Genomic DNA, 23347 nt, shown 5'->3' with positions numbered 1-23347 from the left:
GTCCAGGCAGTGTTGCAAGTGAAAAACAAGGTTTATTTACTAAACAAAAAAGGAAGCTGGCAGGGGATTGCGGTGAGGAATTCTTATATTAATATAAGGATATATATATATATATATATATATATAATCTATATATTATATATTATATATATATATATATATATATATATATATATATATATATATATATATATATATATATATATATATATATATATATATATATATATATATATATATATATATATATATATATATATATATATATATATATATATACATATATATATATATATATATATATATATATAATATATATATATATATATATATATATATATATATATATATATATATATATATATATATATATATATATATATATATATATATATATATATATATATATATATATATATATATATATATATATATATATATATATATATATATATATATATATATATATATATATATATATATATATATATATATATATATATATATATATATATATATATATATATATATATATATATATATATATATATATATATATATATATATATATATATATATATATATATATATATATATATATATATATATATATATATATATATATATATATATATATATATATATATATATATATATATATATATATATATATATATATATATATATATATATATATATAAATATATATATATATAGTATATATTGTTTTTCTTCAGCTGCCGTTTCAGTCAGGCCGGACTGCCGTCTGAAATCAGAAATTAGAGAAGTCAACATAGTATCAGGAAGGAAATGAAGTTGTTAAAAAAGAAAAACAGGAAACTTTCTCTCACCCCTTCTCCCCCAGGCTTCACAGACTCCTTCTGTGTTTCAAGAACCAACCCTGAGCACAGCAGCATGTCCCCATTTGTATGCCAAGCCCCGCCCCTGTAGCCAGTGGAACATGAATCCCTGTATGACAGGTGTTTTTAACCTTCACATGAGTGGCAGGGATTTAATACTCACGCTTCCACCCATCACCAAGATGGTGCCCCATAAAGGTGACTTACGTCACAGTCACATGATGTGGGTTAGGAAAGCCTTGGGTTGATTCAATACCTTCTACTGTCGGGAGGCTGAATTGCACAATGAAATGCTTTTGACTCATCACATGTCCTACCCCTCACAGTGGAACCGAAGGAACACTCGGAAAGTTCTAACCCCTCCAAATCCCCGCCCTCCCTGGAAAAGTAATTCGCGTTTTGGTGAAACATACCAGCATGATGCCTTACCCTTAAGGTAAAGGGTTAACTACCATGAAAACCTGCCATTTGAATCTTTCATAGTGTTTAACTACTTTAAAGGGCCGTGGTCCGTAAAAGGGAGTACAAAGGTTCATCCCAGGAGATAATATTTTAAAGATTCTACAGCCCATTTTACTGCCAGAGATTCTTTCTCAATAACAAAATATTTCTGTTTTCTGAGCAGTAATTTCCTGCTGATATACAGGACTGGATGTTCTATACCTTCTATTTCCTGGGACAGAACTGCACTGTAACAGGGTGATGTGTTACATGTGTGGGCCGTCACTCAATAATACGTGACAGACACAGAGTATTGGTGTTGACACGCCACACAGACGCACAGATTTTTTTATAACATAAATGCTGACACTAGGGTACCGGCAATGGTAGCTTTAGTGCCACATTTACTAAAGAAACCAAAAACAATCAAAGCTAAAAATAAAAGTTTGCCACACAAAATGATGAGTGCTAGTCCCACTACAAGGAACCTGCTGCTCTATGTCCCTCTCTTACTGTGGTGGGATCAACATCCCCTAAACTGACCTATGTCTGGGCTTCCGGAGTCCCAGCTCACGGAGACCCCTGTCTCTTCACAAGACCACAAGCACCACCTTGGAATGGAAGGGTTTTATATAGTTATCCTGCAGAGTGGAGCTCCACTCCTTGATACAAACAAAAGCTCTCACTCAGAGCTTGTCTGTGTGTCAATGGCATTGCAGTCGGTCCGGGCTGTGGCTGCTTTTTGATCTCCATGCTGCATCCACGGGCATACCCCTCCCCAGCCATTCCGGACCTCTCGATCAGCTCAGCGCAGGGCGGGCCCATTGCTCAACTGGTCGCCTAGCAACACGTCTTCTGTTGTGCTTCTTTCTCAAAGGAACACACACACGCCATGAACCAGCGCGACAGAGATCTTGCTGTCACACGCCCCCAGACCAACTTCTGATGCACCCGTCTGAAGGATGAACTCCCAGCTGAAATCGGGATTTACTTGTGCTGGAGTCAATCTAGCCTAAATAGACTGCAGGGCTGTCTGATACTCCACTAAAATTTAGCAATAGTTTTCACCGTCCTGAAATTGATACACAACCATAGCGTCCCATCAGGCTTACTCCAAGTTTACACATACTCTCCACTTCCCGCTGGATAGCTTTCCTCCGACTATTTGGAATGTGATATGGTCTCTTCCTAACTCTCAGAACTGGAGAAGTGATAACAACACGTTCTATCAAATGCCAGGCACGTTAGAAAACACAACACCAGACATAGTAATCAATCTGTTTACCAATTTTTGTTGATCAGGAGTTAATTGTTTCCCCATTGGAATCTCAACTACAGGTGATGGCTCAGCGGAGGGCCCAAAGCCCTCCCCCGCCTCAGCTGGGGATATACGATGGACTTCCTGTTCTTTCCACGGTTTGAGGAGATTGACATGAGAAATTTGACTTTCTTTCCGATGCCAGGGCTATCAGATTTCCTAATTCACTTTCCCAATAGCTTGAATAACCTCAAAGGGACCCTGCCATTTAGCAAACAATTTAGATTCCGATGATGGAAGCAACAACAACACTTTGCCTCCAGCGCAAAAGTTCCTAATTCTTGCCACTTTAACCCTTTCAGGACCAAGCATTTTTCAGTGGGATGGTCCCCCACCACCAGATGTTTTTTGGCTGTTTTGACTCTTTCTATAAAAATTCACTAAAAATCTTTTTTTTTAAAAGCAACATCTTGGAAATGGTGTCATTTTTTTTCAGAACACTTTGGGGAACATTATAGAGTACTTCAGAAACCATACAAACTTTTTGCTTTTTTTTCAACACAATATTTAGGTTTTTTTTGTGTTTTTTTTATGTAAAGTATTTTTATTATGTATTCTGCTTAGAGATAGATGTATAAAAACATATTATTCTATGATCCCAGGTACCGTACAATAGGGAGATTGTTGACTCTGATTAATTTGCTCTCTGTCACAGATGTATTTTCTCTCCATGTTGCCAAAATTTTCTCTGCCCTTTAGACACTAAATATCCCTTTCAGTAACGTCACACAAAGAAAAAAAAAACTATCAAGAAGTGAACATCAGTTCCTCCCCTATCCAATGATATGTGTTTCAATCCTGCACTGCAAAGTACGGTGGCCCTGCAAGTCATCAAAACAAAGTCTTTTAACTCTTCTTCCCAACCTCTTATCAGATCCAAAATACCCCACGTTTGTTGGCTGTAGAAGAGCTCAAATGGAGAAGAAACCCTGTTGATGATTGTGGTACCGCACAAACTGCAAAGAGCAAGAAGGGAAGTAGTTTAGCCCAATTTCTCTTTTCCTGAACTACAAAGTGAAACCGCATACTCTTTAAAATCTGATTGAATTGTTCAACTAGCCCATCCATTTGAGGATGCCAAACTGATGTCCGAATTGAACAAATTTTCAACAATTTACACAATTGCTGAATACAGCTTGAAATGAAATTGGTGCCCTGATCAATGAGAATTTCTTTAGGGATTCCCACTCCAGAAAATAATGTCACTAATTAATTAACTACTGATTCATAGAGCGTAAGAGAGCAACAGAATTAGCCCCCTCCCAGGGGCCCACTAAGTGTACACCAATCCTTTCAAATAGCACACCACTACGGACCCCAGGCCAGTAAAACCAGGCCAGAATTAGTTCCGGAGTCTTTTCGATCCCAAAATGACCCGAAAAAGGGAGATCATGAGCTTATCTTATGACCTCTGACTGAAAAGTCTCGGAAACCAATAACTGTGTTAAGGGCTAGCCCGTCCTGGCAGCTCAGCTTACTTTGTATAATAAGTTTCCAGACACAGAACAATGTGGAAATCCTATTAGCTGACCATCATGTATATCGTTCTCCTTAATATATCAAACCTGGTTCCAAGCGTAGCGCAATGTGGGATCATTCTGTTGCTCGTAATACAAGGGGATATCCCGGTCCCAATAGGGGTATATCAAGGAGGGTGTCTTTTGTTACCTGACCTTCCTTTGCAGTAACCCTGAACCCCAGTTCACACTGAATACCCACTCCTTTACCTCTCTTTTTTTGACACTGGCTTACAGTTGAGTTTTAATGTATGCTGTATATTCACCAATTGTAAGACTCGTTTTTGTGGTAGGGTAGACCAGGGTTTTTCCTTGGATACAGGAGATAGCCACTTTGCCTGGTGGATCCCAGGACACCCCTTCCAAGAGAGCTTGTTGAATTAAAGTATGCACACACCCTGTCCACAAATGTGTGGGTACTCACTTTCCCAACTTGTACTCTTCTGACATTCCCCATTTGTCCTACCTGTGACTGTAGACCAGGACCATCTGGCGATGTCAACTTCCATCATGGGACAGTCTCAGACGAAGGCACTGACGGAGAGGGGAGTGGTCTTCTGGACTCATCCACCGGGTACACTGAGCCAAGAGGTACTGTCCGGCGTCCCTGTGGACAGCTAATCCTCTCAGAAACAGCAAAGGTAAGTTTTGTCCTTGATCCCGAGGCACAAGAGGACGGCTTCCTTGACACAGTTGTAGTCTAGTGCATTGTCTGCATGCACAGCCCGATAGGCTGCCTTGGGTTCTCTCGTCAGACATAGTCTCAACTTAGTGGCACAATATTACAGAGCTGGGGGGGGGGGGTATTATAGTGACATTATCGGAGGTTTTGCCCTTCGGCTTATTTGTAGAATTATTTGCAAAATGTATTAAAAACAGGATTTTTTTTTTAAAGTATCAACATAATGACTAACATCGTTATAACTGACCATTGTATTTTTTATATGCTGTAGGAACCATTGTCAGTGAATTCAATTCAATAGTGAGTATTTGATACAGTCTTATAAAATACAACCATAAAAACATTCAAAAAGCATATAGCCATGGGCCAAAAGGAAGAAAATAATTTAAAGGTGAGCTCTTCACTTAAGGAAGGTGTCTTCATAAACAAAAATAAATTGGTTGAAAGCCATCTACTGTACAGTACAGGAAATTAATTTAACATGTTGTGAACTTGCAGTGATCCTGGATGTAAATAATTTGATAAATTAAATGTAAATAATGTATATATCCCAGCCACACATTTTATATGTGTATTGAATACCTGGATTAGTCTCTTTTGTTGAGCTGTAATCCTAAAGAAAATATTCACACCAGTAGTGCAGTTAAAATTCACACGAGTGCTGTTCTGTAGAGCTTGTTCATTTCCCTCTTGATGCCTTTCAGAGTCCTCGGGTTGTTATTTTCTGGGAGGTTTGCCACTGCTTTTAAACAGATGACACTGCAGTATTATTATTATTATTATTATTATTATTATTATTATTATTATTTAGCAGACGCTTTTACCCAAAGCGACTTACAGAGACTAAGAGGTGAACTATACATCAACAACAACTGTAGACCCCGAGCATGCTAATCAAAATGTAAGAAACTAAATATGCGTTTGTGACAGAGATCGAATGATTCTTGGTGTTAGATCTCCCTCCCGACCTGCGAGGGTGCTGTGTAAAGGGAACAGAGTACCCTGGACTACATGGCATGACAATTTAGTCCCAGGTTTAGGTGGAAGTCAGCCATCTATAAAAGGGGCAGAGCTACGGTGCCCGAACTCCATGACCTGGATGGGAAACGGCATTGCAATCCGTGGATTGGAGGAGCGGATGCGCTCGTTAACCAAGGGGTCATGAGGGATGGTATAAATCGTAGTGAAAGTAATCTGTTCCTTTGGTAAATGGTTAGAAACAAACCTAAAAGTAGAACCCGTGATTAAACATGATTGTTGTGTTTTGTTAGTTTGTCTAGTATACTATTTGTTGGTTTGTTCTCACTCACTGTAGGACTTGTGTATGTGTTTTGTGTTACTTGTCGCTGTAAAAGAACTGGACTTTTGGTTGCAGGTCAAACCCTGGGATTATAAATAAAGTGATACACACCGCTGTATCACTTTACAACATTTATTATTTACAGTTGTTTTCCATCAGGCTCTGGACATTGTTAACTCAATAAACACTCTTGCACCTGGATATTGTTGTCTGTTCCTTTACACTGCCGCACTGCCTTCACCTGTACTCACTTACCCACTTTGCCACAGCATTACATTAATATTCAGCCAAAACTTAAATCATAAAGTCAAACTGATTACAGCTTTTAAGAATCAAGCTCAAGTTTTAAAATCTTTTTTGTAATGTTACGTATTTTAAATAGAAAAGTAGAATAAATACACAGCTGTTAACTGCCTTAGCTAAGTAGCTGTCTCCATGCCCACCAGTGCTTTGTTATCTTCTTGTTATCTTCCTGATGACTTTCAATAATTCTAACTCTATTTTCAGGCTATGCATCACTAGCTCTCTGTATTTTCTTAGTTCTTTTAGATCCCATTTTATAGAATGAGTTGGCACAAACACATCAGGACATTCAAAACTGGTGATGATAGTAATCTTAAGCTTGTTTTTTTGTTTTTTTGTTTGGTTTGGTTTTAGATCTTCTGAACAGCATCAAACTTTGCTACTGGATATCTGAGGACATTGCAATTCGTCTGTTGATTTGTTTTAAAAGAAAGCTACAGAAAATCCTTTCAGATAGCAGTAGTTACTGCAGACCGCAGTGTTGTATTGAATTATATTGCTTTTTGAAGAATTCGAGAGCAAAAAGGATTGTACATGAAATCTATTTCAAATAGTATCAAACACTCTTGTTAGAAACATAATGGTTTTGCCTGACGGATGTAACAACCAGACCTCAGACCCCATCTTGTCCTCTGGGGCCCAAGGACCCAACATACTATTGTAGTTTTGTGATTAAAGTTAGAACTTTGCTCTACTTCTGGATTTGTTATCCTTTGTCATGCCATGCTTCGAACACTTCAGCACAATTTGACAACAACACTTTTTTCATTTGATAGCAAATCCTTCTTTTTTGTTATTTCTCTTATCATAAGATAGTTCATTTACATAAATTATTTTTGAATGCCTTGAACACTCAGAGCTGTTCAACTTTGCTGTGCAGTTCTCTTACCCAAACTGCACAAGATGATATATTTTTAAAATGGTGTAAAAGGGTGTACCGGCCTCGGTACACATATGAGGAGCTCAGCAATGAGCAAGTCGTGTCCAGGTATCGTCTCGACCGAGACACGCTGACTCATCTATGTCACATGCTGCATGATGACCTGGACAGAACAAACCTGCAGTCCTACCTTGTTTGAGTAATTGGCAGTGTCTGTCTGTATGTGTATCCTGGCTTCCAGAAGATAGCAGGTGATACAGTGGGGATCATCCAGTCAGCCGTGTCCTGCCATCTCGACAGGTTCATAACCGCGTTGCTGCGATGTGCTGAGGAACATATTAAATTCCCCAGTACCAGAGCAAACAGAGGAGATAATGCAGGGTTTTTATGAGGCCGTGCATGGTAGGTGCAATTAACTGCACCCATATTGCTATCCAAGCACCTGTTCCGGTTGTTCTGTTTTATCAGGATTCCAGTTGTATTCGGAATAGTGGGAAATTTGAATAGCTATTCCAGGCCATGTAATCAGGGTATTCTGATTGAATCTGTCCTTATTCTGGATGCCAGTATTCTGAAAACGTGATACCAAATACCCACTTAGTACTTTTGTTCTAGCCACACGAGTTGTCCTTTTATAATCTATAATATATAAGATGATGGCTTGTGTGCCCAGCAATGCCTTTGCAAAAACTGTGCACAAATATATTAGTACTTGTATGACCCCAAACTGGTTGCCGACTATATATATATATATATATATATATATATATATATATATATATATATATATATATATATATATATATATATATATATTCCTTTATTTAACTAGGTAGTCACGTTGAGATTAAAACCTCTTTTACGAGTGAGACCTAGCTAAGCAGGTAGCAGCAAGTCAGTTAGACAACAAGAACAAATACACAATAAAATACAATTAAGACACAAGTAAATCACATATAAAACAATAATCAAAATACACAAAAGTAGTAAACTATCTAAAACAATTACAATTCTCAGTCACGAAATAATGCAGTTTACTCTTAAATTGCAATAAAGATATCAGGGTCTGCAGCTTTAGTTTGGGCTGGAACTCATTCCAGGACCATGGGGCATAATAAGCAAAGGATCCTTTACCAGCCTCAGCACGCACATTTGAGATTTTAAAATTAAAAAAAGAATGAGATCTGAGGCTATGGTTACCATGGGAAGCTATAAGGTATTCATTTAAACAAGTATACTCATATAATTTACATTGAATAGCCTTATATACCAGAATATACCAGTGCTTCAACCTGCTTAAAGCCAAAGAAGTCCAGCCTACCAAATCGTATAATATACAATGATGAGTATTAAATCTTGTATTTGTATTGTACCTCAATGCTGCATGATATAGCGAGTCCAGTTTACCTAAAGTTGATGGTAATGCAAACCTATACACTGCATCACCATAGTCAATTTGCTGCAGAAACACACAAGCAATAAGTCTCTTTTTTTGTTTCCTTAACATATATAACATGTTCATATCATAGTGACGTTTATAGCTTATTCCCATGCCCAACAGACGAGTGTGGAAACATGCACTCACCTCTGTCCAGCACACTGCCTTCCTTCTGTTCCTTTCATATGATCATATTATCATATGGTAATGCATCAGTAATTAGAAACATGTGATGCAAATGTATTCTAGGTGGACACTCAATATGCACATAGCACAAGTTATGTGTTTTATTACTGTATTGATATGATGGACAGCGGTAGTGTGTTTACATATACAATAATATGTGTTCTTCACTGCTCCACAGGCATATCAGAGTCCAACATGTGCCATCAAAGTATGGAAGTGAAGATTGAGAGAAGGATGAAGAGGGGAGGGGGGTTCTGCCTGTCTTTGCTGTGTGTTGCCACACTTCTGTAAATTAATTGTATAAATACGACATACACCCATATTGTGGCCCATTGCTTTATTTGGCTATTCCATAGATTGCTGTGCATTATGGGTGAGGGATGGGCAGCTGCAGTTAACTTTTTCCTAAAATCAGACCCGTGATACGATCAACCAATCAAAGACCTGTATTTTCTCTGCAGCAGTCCAATCAAGTTAGATGGCGGGACAAACAGTTTTGTTAACTGTAATTTCTGGCCGTTTTTATGCAGCTATCCAGACTGCTGAATGTCGATGTTGCTAATTGTACAGAGACTGTTCATTTATTGAGAAATCATAGTAGGCTACAATTAATATTTTAGGAGCATATTTAGAAATAATTATTATACTTAGAAAAAAAATGGCATAACAAAAAGAAAATCCATTCCAGAGACACTCAAAACCTTACAAACTGGGCTTAATCATGATGTTCAAATGGGTGAGTAGAATGAATAACATAATGCATTTCTGTGTATTGTGTATATAAACATGCTTACTTTGCAGGTGAATGACCTCGTTACATTTACAAATCAGAGAGTGTGCTACCATAGTAAACTTTGTCACGGCACGACTTATATAAAAAAAAAAATCATTCAGAAAAAAAAGACAGTATCCAAAGCCTTTTTAAAATTTTACTTCAAAAACATACAGCTATGTCGGATCAGCTGGCCTTTAAAGAAACCTATATAGTATTTCCTTGTGATACAATACTGTTGGTATTCAATAAAACAGTGCCGTTATCAGTTCATTAATTTGAAAACTCGGAGCCTAGCTATGTGTATTTGAATGGTAGCAGCTTGTCGGGGTAATGCCATTACTGATGGTGACTGTCCATCATTCTGCATTCTCGCTTGGCTGTTGTGTGCAGTTGCTATATTGGTAGTGAATGCGCAGACAGTTTAGCGAGGCACAAACAGATTTGTGAATTGTTCAAAAAACTGCCATATTCCAATGTCACGCAACTACTTTGTGCCATTTTGGAATGTCTCTCATTTTGTGCCAAAGCACTATTTTTTTGCAAGGCACAAATTTAGCGAGGGGATTGCGCGAAGATCGAAGATTGGGCCCCCAGACTTTAGTGAAGTTGAGTACTTGAAGGTACTGGAGTTGAGTTGAGTTAAAATTGTCAAAATGAGTTGATTAAGAATCTGTATAAATAGCCATTTGAAAAGACATGATTTTAATTAACGCAAGAACAGCGAAACACACGACCATGTCCCACTTGAGTAATGAAGATCACTGGTTGCTATGATTGAAGCCAGCCTGTCTGTGAAAAGTTACCCAGAGAATGAAATGTTCAGGGGTAGCATGTTGACAGCTGAGAGATGAAATCGCCATCTTCTGTGGGCCAGAGAATATCTGAGGTGGCGGCAGAGAGAATGTTGGAGTGTTTTATTCACAGATGAATGCCGTTTTGCCCTTAACAGACCTGGAAGACAACGTGTGTGGAGACGTTGTGGTGAGCATTATGCTGACTGTTGCATTGTTCAAGCCAACCAGTGGGCCAGTGGAAGTGTGATGATGTGGGGAGGAATCTCCTTTAACACAAGATCGCCTTTGGTGCAGATTGAGGGCGGCTTTACTGCTCAGCGATACATTGATGAAGTCCTTGAGGCAACAGTTTTTCCGTTCCTGCAAGCCAATCTGGTGTTGATTTTCCAGCAGGACGATGCAAGATCACACGGTGCTAGGATTACAAGTGCACGGCTTCAAGAAAACAATGTCAAGGTCTTGCCGTAGCCAGCTTTTCTCTTGACTTGAGTCCAATAGAACATCTGTGGGGCCAAATCACCAGTGCTGTCCACAGAAGACAACCATGACCAGCTATATATATATATATATATATATATATATATATATATATATATATATATATATATATATATATACACACACACACAGATGTGGTCCTTCCCGGTTTGAAACGACAAACTTTAAAAAAGGGTGGTAAAAAAGCTGCTGTTATAGCCAGGAATGTAAAGATTCACCTGGCCAGTAATAAACTTTCTAGTTATGAAGTGACTTCCTCTTCTTTGGCACACGCAGCCAGTTAAACAGCAGTAATAAATCTCATTCATATTTATGAGCCCCTGCTCAGGTGAGGGATAACAGTGACTTTGCCACTGTCATTATCATCAATCCCCAAATCCCCCAATCCTTTCACAGGGTCAAGGAAATCCTCTAACAGACAGGCACAGTCATACTGAAGCCGAACAATAGTATGCTAAATTACTAACAATTCACAATATTTTGGGTTGATTGTTAATGATTTGGAGGACTGTGTGGTTTTGTCTGTGACAATGACATCTACCCACAATTGTTCTTGCCATTTGGAAATGCTTCTGACTTACAGTCCTTGAATTACTAAGAGCGGTTGATAACACTGATTACTAACGTTAGGTAAGTGGATTATACTGCTTTTTCTTTATTGCTTATTGTTCTAATTGCTATGGATTTGTTTGTGTATCTAGTTTTTAAGATGCATTATCACATGTTTTTCAATTAAATGACTAACACAGTTTATGCCGGTATTCATTAAAATATTTCTGCACAATAATTCATGAATATAAAAAAAAAGAGAGAATGAAAAAAGCTTTGGTATGGGATATTTAAACTTCATCTGTTATTATAAATAGAAGCTAATATGTGCTTCAAAAATAAGTTAAAAAATATGTATTTTTTAATTATAATTTAATAACTCAGTTTTGAATTTCCAACCATTATAACAGAAAATTGAGATTTCACTTATTATATATTGCCTATTATAAAAGTTGCCAGATGGATCTTTAGAAGCCTGACACTAATCCTTAATCGATTATCCCAGCACGTAATAAGACTCCCTATTTATATAATATTTATATGGTATTTTCTACAGCATTATTCCAAAAGGCCTTTGTGTTCCAGAAGACAAAGCAACATTAACAACAGTATTGGATATTACTGGCATTCTTTTCAGGTTAGTGCCAGTCTCACAATAGGATGCTGCCCTATACAAGAACATAAGAACAAAAGAAAGGTTACAAACGAGAGGAGACCATTCAGCTCATCTTGCTTGTTTGGTTGTTAGTAGCTTATTGATTCCAGAATCTCATCAAGCAGCTTCTTGAAGGATCCCAGGGTGTCAGCTTCAACAGCATTACCTCGACCACAATATAAAACACCTGCATCTTTGGCTGAATGGGGCGAGTGTGTTCAGAGGCGGTATGATACGTGAGTTGTGAAAAGTGATACTAAAACTGAAAGTAAAGCTTAGATAACAATTGCTACGTGTGCTAGTTTAGGCTAGCACGATACTTCTTGTGTTCTGTGAATGTTTGTTTTGGCCATCGTGCCATTTTGTTTTGAGTTCAGTGTTTTCAAATCCCAACACTGCTGTTTGTTTACTTGCTTCCTGGCCTGACGTCACAACACGAGCCAACCTGGTCAGAGACAAGCCATCTTTTCAGGCAGTGCCAGTCCCACAAATAGTGTTCTGTCCCCTCTCAACATTCCACATGTCTTAATCTGCTATTTTCTTCATTGAGCTATTTCCTATTCCTGGGCCAAACCTATTTTTACATAATAATATTGGAAGGAAATATTAAAATGTAGTTTCTGATTAAAAGTCTAAAACAGAATGATTCAAAGTAGCATGACATATGCACTCCAAATTTGTGAAACACTTGCTGTTTATTTTGTGCTTTGTTTCTTCCAATGTTTGTGTGTCACACCATGTTTCATAAAGGGCAGCACGGTGGCGTGGTGGTTAGTGCTGCTCCCTCACAGAACTGGGGTCCTAGGTTTGCTTCCGGCCTAGGGGTCTGTCTGTGTGGAGTTTGCATGTTCTCCTCCTGTCTTTGTGGGTTTTCTCCAGGTACTCAGGTTTCTCCCACAGTCCAAAGACATGCTGTTCAGGTTGATTGGTCATTGGCTCCGGCTCACTGCAACCCTGTAAAGGATTAAACAGTTAATGATAATGGATGAATGTTTCATAAACAGCTTAATATAATTGAATGTGCTTTGGCATGTAGGTAGAGGGTGAAAGCCCATTGGGAAAGGCATAGTCCCCCAGTTCTTTGCCAATACTATACATTCCAGTCATGTATAAATAGAACATAGATGTACTTTCATTACAGTTACTAAGGAGGTATCAATATCCGATTGTAATGCACAGTTCACAGCCTACCTCTGTAAAGCACTTTGTGATGGTGGTCCACTATGAAAGGTGCAATATAAAAAATAAAGATATTACATTACTATTATTATTATTATCAGCATTTCAAAGAAGACATCTTTTGTTCACAGAAACAATTGTTCCATATTTCATATTTGAACCCATGTTTAAAATTGGTTTAATAATCAATTTTCCATTTGTGATTGCAATTAACCAAGGATTTTAAGCTTGTTTCACAGCGGAGGGGCTTGTAGCATTTTCCCAATCATTTTATTTTTCAAGGACAGGGGAAGACGGTACCAGGTTATGTTGTACTATTATAATAAAAGGGTGCTGGGAAAAGGTTTATAAAATATACTATGTAAACTGCATTTCAAGGTTTCCATTTGAAATTACTTTTTTTGGAAAGTTTACCTCTACTGCAGCCTACAGATTAGAATATTCAAAGCTGAAAATTTGCATCACACTTACACTGTAGGCCACAATGATATGCAGTAAAAAGTACGAATTTGGATTGATCTGAGTTTAAACAGACAACTCGTTTCTTTACCCGGGAATTTTGGCTACAGTATATACCACCTACTGGCAAGAATTAGCATTACCATGTACCATGTATATTAAACTTTGACCCCACCTACTGTGCATTGAACACATTACGCCTTAATTAATACTTTTAACATGAGTCTTTGCAGATGTATATTCTCTGCAGATAGTACCAAAAAGAAGATTAGTGAATTGTTTGCCAGATGCTTCAATAAAGAAGATTAGTGAACTGTATGTCAGATGTTTCAATGAGAAGTCTTTATCAATGCCTGCATGTTATATAAAGTAATGCTATAGTTCCATGTGACAAATGCCTTTCTATTAAATTGCTACATTTCCTAAAGGTTTTTAACATGGTCTACTCACACCCTTACATTTTAAGAGCTGTTAAACTAAATTGGGGAATTCATTCATCCTCACTGTCTTTAACACTCCCATCATCTCTATAAAAACAATGTGAAGTGGCACGTAATGCTCACATTCTATATATATCGTCAGTGGGTGTGTTTTTGAGGGTGTTTGGGGGAAAGATGTAGTATAAGAATGTGTCTTTCTGTTTTGTTAACCCCACCGTTATGAAGCTGCATGCATTTTTTCAAATGAATCTCAGTGTTCATAAAGTTTACACTTTCAGAGAAAGGAACGCCCAAACAAGAATACATACAAAACAATAATGTTGAAACACATTAGGTAACATGCACAGTAAATAACCTTGCTATTAACGGTTAATAAATATCGCTATTAACAGTTAATAAACAAAAACAGTACCCATTGAAATACAATTTAAACATTTAAAAATAGCCTCTTGTTGGTCTAAGTGTCAGGTCTTATGGCTAGATGGTCTACAGTATACCTCAGCTGCTTCACTTCTCTCATGCATTTGTTTTAGGGCACAAAGTCTGATACAGCCAGCAGAATGACCTCAGTAATTAACACCCATCAAACTTATTTGAGGCCTCCCAGGATAGTCCTGCCAGGCATGGACGAGGAGCTGGAAAGGATGGAAGTGGGGGAATCCAGGTAGGCCTGAAGTTTACATCTCCTTAGTAACAGAAATGCAGAAGGTGGATAATTACAAATACAACAACACCCACAATCAGTCAGGACAGACTGGCCCTTTCTCAATGCATTTACTCCAGCATGGTCCATGTGGAATATCAGAAATCTCAGAGCGCCTAGCACAAACTAAAGAGCAAGAGCTCAGTCAAAGCACTTGAAAGACTGCGGTCTTGAGTGTGCGAGGTTTTATGTGTGCAAATCAATAGGAAACATTCAAAATACATTCACGATATACAGATGCAGCTCATCTGTGGTGAGACTAGCATTGCAGAGCTGAGCGAAAAACAAACAGTTTTTAATTTTTCTATAGTTGCTCAAATCATCATCAGCATTATTATTATTTATTATTATTATTATTATTATTATTATTATTATTATTATTATTATTATCATTATTATTATTGGTCTTTTCAATGAACTTCATTATTTCATCATTACTCTTACTCCTACCTAGAAGCCTGTTATTATTTATTTATCACATCTGAGACAATAAAGTATTTATTAATGTTTTATGAAGTATATTTATATTTCTTGTTTTATAGGGATCAATACCTACCTGGTTCGGTGGCACCATTTAACACTAACAGTAGCAATAATAAAGATGAGTAAGTACAATACACAAAACATAGCTAAGTAATATAGAGAGCTTCAATACCAGTGTTGTATTGTGTTTTACAGATGGGGAAACTGTTGGCCCTCAACTGAAATCAATGGAAATAAATATGTATAAACAAATTATTTGTTGAAAATAACAATCTAATCCAGAAATCTCTGTGTTTACCACAACATTTGATATAACTACACAGCAATTATTTCATTTACATTGTAATATCATGTAAATACATAACCACATATGTAAATACAGTGTCATTACATGTTCATTTAGTAAGTAAGCATGTTGCTTTGCACCTACACAACCAAATATTATTACACTGTTATTACATTGTATTTAGAAATACCTAATGATAGGGTTACCACTTTAACTGCATGGGCGTGTAGATTCTATGTAGTGTAAGAGTTCATATGTACAGATCATTAGCTGTGTCAGCAGGAAGCAAGCTCATTCACAATAATAATCAATGGAACTGATCTGTTTTGTCAGAGATTCTTTCCCTCATTGCTTCCTTGCCCTGCACAGTAGATTAGCTGCTGTTGTAAAGATAGCAGGTATAGTGAAAAGAAACCATGGCACATACAGCTGTTGCAATCTTTATTCCAATTGAAGGCTTGGATATATTAAAAATGGTGCCTTTCATGTTTGATTTTGGAACTGTTTTCAACTGTTAAGTCAATAACAGTTTGGAAAAGTGTAATGCATATCAAACTTTATTCACATAAACTGAACTCATTAATACTTCTATTGCATTTCCGGGCAACAAGAAGTGATTTATAACATGTTCTTTCTTCCTTAGAGAGGAGAAAAAGAGAAAGAAGAAAGAGAAAAAGAGGTACTCAAATTCAAACCCCCAGCTGCATTTTAGGATTCAAATATGTTTGCATAAAAAAAAAAACCTACATTCAAATACATTGCCATGATAAGCATGCCAATTTGGTGATTTTTTCTTCCAGCAAACCAGAAGGGAAAAAGGAAAAGAAAAAGGAAAAGAAAGAGAAGAAAGAAAAAGAGAAAGAGAAAGAGAAAGAAAAGGAGGAGAAAGAAAAGGAGAAGGACAAAGACAAGGATAAAAAGGAGGAGTACGTGTTTTTTTGGGTTTGTTTTTTTTTAACCAAGAGTTGATTGAGACATCACTGTGCTGTCTCTTAATCAAAGCATACTAGTGTATTTTTAAATCTTGCAATAGTGTTGGTAACACTTTGACTCATTGCAATAATGTTTTAATGTGCCGAAAGTGTCCCTGTTTCATACAAGTGTAAGAAAAGAATCTAGAATCTGGGGGCGAAAGTGAGCATTAACGCTATCACAGCTTTTACTGCGCTTACAATACAAACCTAAACATTACTGTAGCTTATGCTTCAGAACAAAAGGGAAATGTACTGAAATTAAACGACAATACCACTGTCAGTTGAAGATGTTTTTTTTTCTAATGATTTAGAAGGAAGAGGCTTATGAAATAGTTTTTAGCACATAAATGAACACTCTACAGAAAGATGACATTTGACCTTTCTTCTGCACGATTGGAGTTATGCTTTTTTTATTATTCCTCTGTATTTATGTTTTATTCTGTGTACACTTGGCAGGCCTAAGAAGGACGTTTTCGTTATTGATCCAGCAGGAAATATATATTACAACTGGCTATTTATTATAACAATGCCTGTGATGTACAACTGGACCATGATTATTGCCAGGTAATGTAATATGTTGCTTTTTTATTTCATGTAAAAATATATATATTTTTTTTTTTAAAACTACTGATAGGTACAGTAAGTATTTCTAAAAAGGTGAGCCATGAATTTTTATTAAAATGAAAGACACAAAAGTAAGAATGTGATATTTTAGTAAGGAATTATTTTGCACACATAAAGAAATTGACATTGGCCAGGATTCTCAGAAGGCTGATTGATGTACTAGGTGTACTAGGTGTACAATAGCATCTCACAAAGTTAATAAATAAATGTTTGTCCAATATTCCCAGACTGTACTGTTTAAAAGTGTTAAAAGCAGGTCAATTATTCACAACCATGAAATGTATGTTTTTACTTCCAAAACCATAATAACCGTAGGATTTGATCGACTGCATCTAAGCTTGTAATGCAGGCATTTAATATTTTCTGCTAAGAAAGTTCATGGTTGTTTTCTCTCAAAAACTAGTCTGAGAGAAAGGGACAATTTATTTAACAAAAAGTATGAAAAAAAAATCCGTTGAGCACACAGTTACACTGAAGAAATCTACAATGGCTGAGAAAGCCCTTTGTGAGGGAGCACCACCATCCATGAAAAGCGACTTTAACTGAAAACCTGTGGGCAAAACAACAGACGGATAACCCACTTTCAAAATGGAAAGGTATTATCAGTCAGTGCTCCAAATGGTTTCCCAGTTCATCAACGAAAAAAAAAAAGCAGATTCTTTACCTCTTGCTGAAAAAGTTTCACTTAAGTTCATTTGTAATCCAGTCTCAAGAATTGGAGGGAGCGGGTCTTATCAGGGAAAAAAAATATTAAAAAATTAAATCACATTGCATCCTAATATGTTTGGTTTTCCAGCTAGTTAGCTTTTGTGAAATCAGGCTTCTGTCAAGCAGTCTTAATAGATGCCTTCTTAGACATTGGTATATTTTTTTTGTTTTTTTTATTTTGTTTACAGAGCATGTTTTGAGGAGCTACAGCATGACTACATAAGCTATTGGTTTATAATAGACTATGTATCAGATGTAATCTACCTGGCTGATATGTTTTTCAGGACCAGAACAGGTGAGTACATCCTCATGAGAAGTGGAATTAGTGGTTGCAATTCTGTCATCAGCATGTCAAAAGAGTTTTCAGTAAAACAGAACATTTTAAAAATGAACACATACTTAAAGCCTGTGGGGAAAATAGGACATATTTAGATGTGTCTTGGTCACATAAATATAATTTTTGCTTGGAATGTCATCGCCAGTTGTTATTGCTATCCTTATAGAATTGTGGAAGGTCACGTTAGTAAGTACAGAATCAGTTCCAGGCTTATTGGTATTTGGGTTCAGTAGTAATGCAACATGATCCAAATTGGGTAGCAAAAAGCAAAAAATAAATAAAACCAGTAATAATGAAGGCACTTTAGTAATCATAATTTTAAGTATAAGCAAATACCTGCTTTTTGCTCAGCCAGTAGAGGAGAAGAATAAATATGGTTAGCATTGAAACTAATTTCCCTGTCTTGGTGTATTTCTTTAAAATAGGTTATCTGGAGCAAGGTTTGCTGGTCAAAGATGAGCAAAAGCTACGTCAGAGATACATGGAAAGTGTACAATTTAAACTGGATTTGGTGTCAATGATACCAACTGATATTCTGTTCTTAAAAACTGGACTAAACTACCCGGAACTGAGATTGAATAAGCTCTTTCGAGTTTCCCGCATGTTTGAGTTCTTCTCAAGAACAGAAACAAGGACCAACTATCCCAACATCTTCAGAATCTCCAACCTTGTCATGTATATTGTGATTATCATTCATTGGAACGCGTGCCTTTACTTCTCCTTTTCCAAAGCTATCGGATTTGGAGAAGATACCTGGGTCTACCCAAATGTGTCAGATCCAGAGTTTGGCCGACTTGTCCGGAAATATGCGTACAGCCTTTACTGGTCCACTCTGACCCTTACCACCATTGGAGAAACCCCTCCTCCAGTCCAGGACTCAGAGTACTTCTTTGTAGTCATTGACTTCTTGGTTGGAGTGTTGATTTTCGCTACCATTGTCGGTAACGTGGGTTCCATGATTTCTAACATGAATGCAGCTAGAGCAGATTTCCAGGCTAGGATTGATGCCATCAAGCAGTACATGCACTTCCGAAAAGTCGACAAAGATCTGGAAAAGAGAGTCATCAAATGGTTTGATTATTTGTGGACCAACAAGAAAGCAGTGGATGAAAGAGAAGTCCTAAAATATCTCCCAGACAAGCTCCGTGCTGAGATTGCCATCAACGTCCACCTAGACACGCTAAAGAAAGTGCGTATCTTTGCAGATTGTGAGGCTGGACTACTGATTGAGCTGGTGTTGAAGCTGAGGCCACAGGTCTTTAGCCCGAGTGACTACATCTGCCGCAAAGGGGACATTGGCAGGGAAATGTACATCATCAAGGAAGGAAAGCTTGCTGTTGTGGCAGATGATGGGATTACACAGTTTGTGGTCCTCAGTGATGGAAGTTACTTTGGGGAGATCAGCATTCTGAACATTAAAGGAAGCAAAGCTGGAAACCGCAGAACAGCTAACATTCGAAGTATAGGGTACTCTGACTTGTTCTGTCTGTCCAAGGATGACCTCATGGAAGCCCTCACAGAGTACCCAGATGCAAAGGCAATGCTGGAGGAGAAAGGCAGGCAGATTCTTATGAAGGATGGGCTCTTAGATCTGGATGTGGCTGCACTCGGACCTGACCCAAAAGACATGGAGGAAAAAGTCACCCGAATGTACTCATCCTTAGAGCAGATGCAGATCAAGTTTGCTAGGCTGCTGGCCGAGTATGATGTAGCCCAGAAGAAGCTGAAGCAGAGAATCACTGGTATTGAGAAGACGTTAACATTAAGTGGAGAGGTAGTATTTTCTGAACTGGTGGATCCAGAAGCAGAAGCTGAAGCTGCTACAGCTGAAAAGAAGTAAAATGGTGCTCAGCTTTTTTCAGCACGATCACAAACATTTTTATGCAGCTCTTAACAAAAGATTTCAGAGATTTTAACATGCACACATCGTCTTTTCATTATGTTTTTGAAATATTTTCCTCTGTCAGAAAAACTATATCACCAAAGACTAAAAATAATTTGCACAAGAAACCTGCTAATGCAACTCAATTCCTGTCATCAAACTTGTGTTTCCTTCATCCAGGTTCTGTATTGTTATGAATCAAAATCCTAACTTAAAATAAGTTTCAGTTATTCATGTAAAACCAAATCAATTCTGTAAAACTTTGTATAATATTTTTCATAGTAGACAATCAAGTTTATTGGTTAGTTTGTTTTGTTTTGTTTTTGTAAATATTTAAAATGGAATTAGACTTGTTTAAATTGCAAGGTAGAAAAGAAACAGTATTTGTTTTCAATGAGACAAAGGTGCAAGTAATCTATTAAAATAAACTGCAATGCCACCTAGTGGTTGACTACAAAGAAATTCAAAGAGCCTATCAATTGACCTTTTATCCAAAGTTTATGCCCCTGTCTAATTAAAAAAAAAAAAACTCAGTAAAGGATAATATTGTCTAGGGGTAACATGCTCGATTGAAAAGCTGCCATGCGGTCAGAGGCCGCGGGACAGAAGCATCGGAGGAATTAACGTTACCACAGCATACAACCTGTCTGAGGCACTTTGTAACACAAGGTATTTGTAACAACCACCTTGGAGTATGTCAGAGTTAATAAATTACTACCTAAGAGTATTACTAGTGGGCTTTACTATAGAAGACCGGTCTGAGTTTCACGTCTTACTGTTGTTACATTTTACTGTTGTTAAATTATTAACTATAAAACTAATAAAGATAAGAAAAAAAAAAAAGATACTACATCTTAAGATTCTGAGATGTAGAGGTTTATAATTTATAGTCCCCCGCATTTTTTTTTTTTTTTTTTTTAAATAGAATAACAAAAATATACAGTCAAGACGGGACCTCCCTCCTGCGCTGTAATGAGATACTAGGAACACATCATGTGACTCTGTCAATTTCATTCATTGCAAACAGTGTACTCTGACACGTTGCAGACGCGGATGGGAGGCAGTGGTTCCTTGTAATGCATGACGGGAGTTGTATTTTTTTTCTACGCTTCCCTGTCGTTATATGTTCACAGAAAGACTACTACTCCCGTTTGCGTCTTCCATCCTTTAGACTTGCGCAGTTTGTTCAAGAAGATCTGAGATGAGTTGTGAATCTGAAAGGACGGTGGTAGGTGTATTTACGTTAAAATAAAACTAAAAAAGTTTGACTTATGAGTGTTCAAATGTAATATACAGCAAATATGTAATTGCAGCATTCACGCTCGTTTAGTAATTTTACAAAGTATGTCTTTAAACCGTTTAAATTGTACTGTTTTTCTTGTCATCACGTTATGTGGGGCAATTTTTTTTGAACCCGACGCAGAATCAGTATTTTTTGCTTAATAAAATCTATTGATCAGTAAGTAGCTATTTAAAATGTGAAGTAGTAACACAATAATAAGTCACTGCAAAGTAAATTAAACCAAATAGTTTATAGTAATGTGAACAAAACAAACTTGTGTTTTTCAAGGTTGTATATAATAATAATAATAATAATAATAATAATAATAATAATAATAATAATAATAAACCATCTTATCCATTGGCAAATGTATGGTAACTAGTTTAAAAAGAAAAACAAAACGCCTAGAATAACACTGAAGTTTGCTAGGTAAGAATCTGAATTAGCGCATTGCAGCCATTCAAAATTGTACATATTGCTGATCCTGTAAGATTGCATTAGGTTGTACGTTTTGCTGGTGGTGGATGGGGTGTGCTAACATGACAGTTGTAGGGCCACGTTGTTGGCCCTCATAATGAACACGTTAAAAACCCTGTTCTGGTAAACCAGCGTCCTTAGTTTTGGACATTGACAGTGTGTAATGTTATGTATTCTTCCAGAAGTTTAAACAGTAAACAAATGGAGCCTGCTTGGCGCCAAGCAGGTAAGGGTAGAGGCAGGGGTCGAGGGAGTGGGGCACCAGAGCCACCGGTTCCGCGGCCAGTGAGAGACAGCCAGACCCCTGCTTTTGGCAGAGAAGGTGGCAGTGGAAGAGGCAGAGGGGCAGGCTATGCAGCTGTCACCAGTTTTGGAGCAGTGCAAGAATCACATTTGAATGAAAGTAAGAGTTTTGTTACAATTGTTTTATAGCAGTTTCATGTAATGAATGAGGATATTGTGAATGTGTCATGTTCTTTAAGGGGTAAACTCACTGTAACCTACAGTATTTGCATATAGGCTACTTATAAATTGGAATTATAATATCCCCTCACACACTATAGCATTTCACCTGTGCTGTTTTCTTGTTGCTGTGAATTGCAGAGCAATCATCTCAGAATAAGTTTGAAGAAATTCGAAAAGCCAATCAGGTGGCAGCTCAGAAGTTCGCAGATATGCAGTACAGCTCTTCTTCAGAAGAGGATGATGAAGAAATAATTCACGGGAAACAGGGGAAGATTTTGACTTCTACATTTACAACATACACTGATCAGACAGGTTTGTGTTTGCTTTTAGAGTGAATTGTGGTCTGTATTGAAAAAGAACAAGCACTTGAAAGGTGGGGACGCTATTGTGACCTCATGTTGTGTATTACTGCCCTCGGGTTGTACGTATGGATGTTAGTTACTTCTGTTGCTGTAGTGGACGTTCATTCTGCTCATTTGATGAAAGAAATGGGTATTTGAAGGGAGCCATTTTTAGCCCTGATCATTCTTTCCTAATTTTTTGCAGGAGGAGATGTCACAGAACTGGAACGTACCAGACAATACCTGAATGATGCTTTTCAATCGGGGGCTATAACATGCTTGATTTGTATTGCTTCTGTCAAAAGGAATCAGCCGGTAAGTTGTGGTTAAATTACTAGTTCTGGAAGGTGAGCTTAATTGGGTGTTTTTAAATTTCACCTTAAAACATTTGTTTAAACTAGCTTTTTTCTTTTTTTTTAGATTTAATGTTTGTTTTTCTTACTGTATTTTTGTGTTTTCATGTACAGTGCTTTGACTTGTAATGAAAGGTGCTTTATAAAATTATTATTAA

The 23347-nt window shown here is 37.1% G+C and overlaps 2 protein-coding genes across 2 annotated transcripts in view; both read left to right on the top strand.

Moving 5' to 3' along the window:
* Positions 1–20262, top strand: part of LOC121328779 (cyclic nucleotide-gated channel rod photoreceptor subunit alpha-like) — a 21843-nt gene extending 1581 nt beyond the window's left edge. Inside the window, exons 2-10 of the mRNA XM_041273837.1 lie at positions 1187–1247; positions 4615–4777; positions 14808–14938; positions 15520–15582; positions 16390–16425; positions 16547–16672; positions 17177–17284; positions 18241–18347; positions 18815–20262. Coding sequence (XP_041129771.1) covers positions 1187–1247; positions 4615–4777; positions 14808–14938; positions 15520–15582; positions 16390–16425; positions 16547–16672; positions 17177–17284; positions 18241–18347; positions 18815–20229 — 2210 coding nt within the window. The 3' untranslated portion in view covers positions 20230–20262. The remainder of the gene's footprint in view (positions 1–1186; positions 1248–4614; positions 4778–14807; positions 14939–15519; positions 15583–16389; positions 16426–16546; positions 16673–17176; positions 17285–18240; positions 18348–18814) is intronic.
* A 1174-nt stretch (positions 20263–21436) lies between these two features.
* Positions 21437–23347, top strand: part of nfxl1 (nuclear transcription factor, X-box binding-like 1) — a 47805-nt gene continuing 45894 nt past the window's right edge. Inside the window, exons 1-4 of the mRNA XM_041275359.1 lie at positions 21437–21499; positions 22213–22433; positions 22634–22807; positions 23042–23151. Coding sequence (XP_041131293.1) covers positions 22232–22433; positions 22634–22807; positions 23042–23151 — 486 coding nt within the window. The 5' untranslated portion in view covers positions 21437–21499; positions 22213–22231. The remainder of the gene's footprint in view (positions 21500–22212; positions 22434–22633; positions 22808–23041; positions 23152–23347) is intronic.

This window comes from Polyodon spathula, chromosome 2 (assembly GCF_017654505.1).
Source record: "Polyodon spathula isolate WHYD16114869_AA chromosome 2, ASM1765450v1, whole genome shotgun sequence".
Taxonomy (NCBI): domain Eukaryota; kingdom Metazoa; phylum Chordata; class Actinopteri; order Acipenseriformes; family Polyodontidae; genus Polyodon; species Polyodon spathula.
This window is presented reverse-complemented; position numbering and strand designations above follow the sequence as displayed.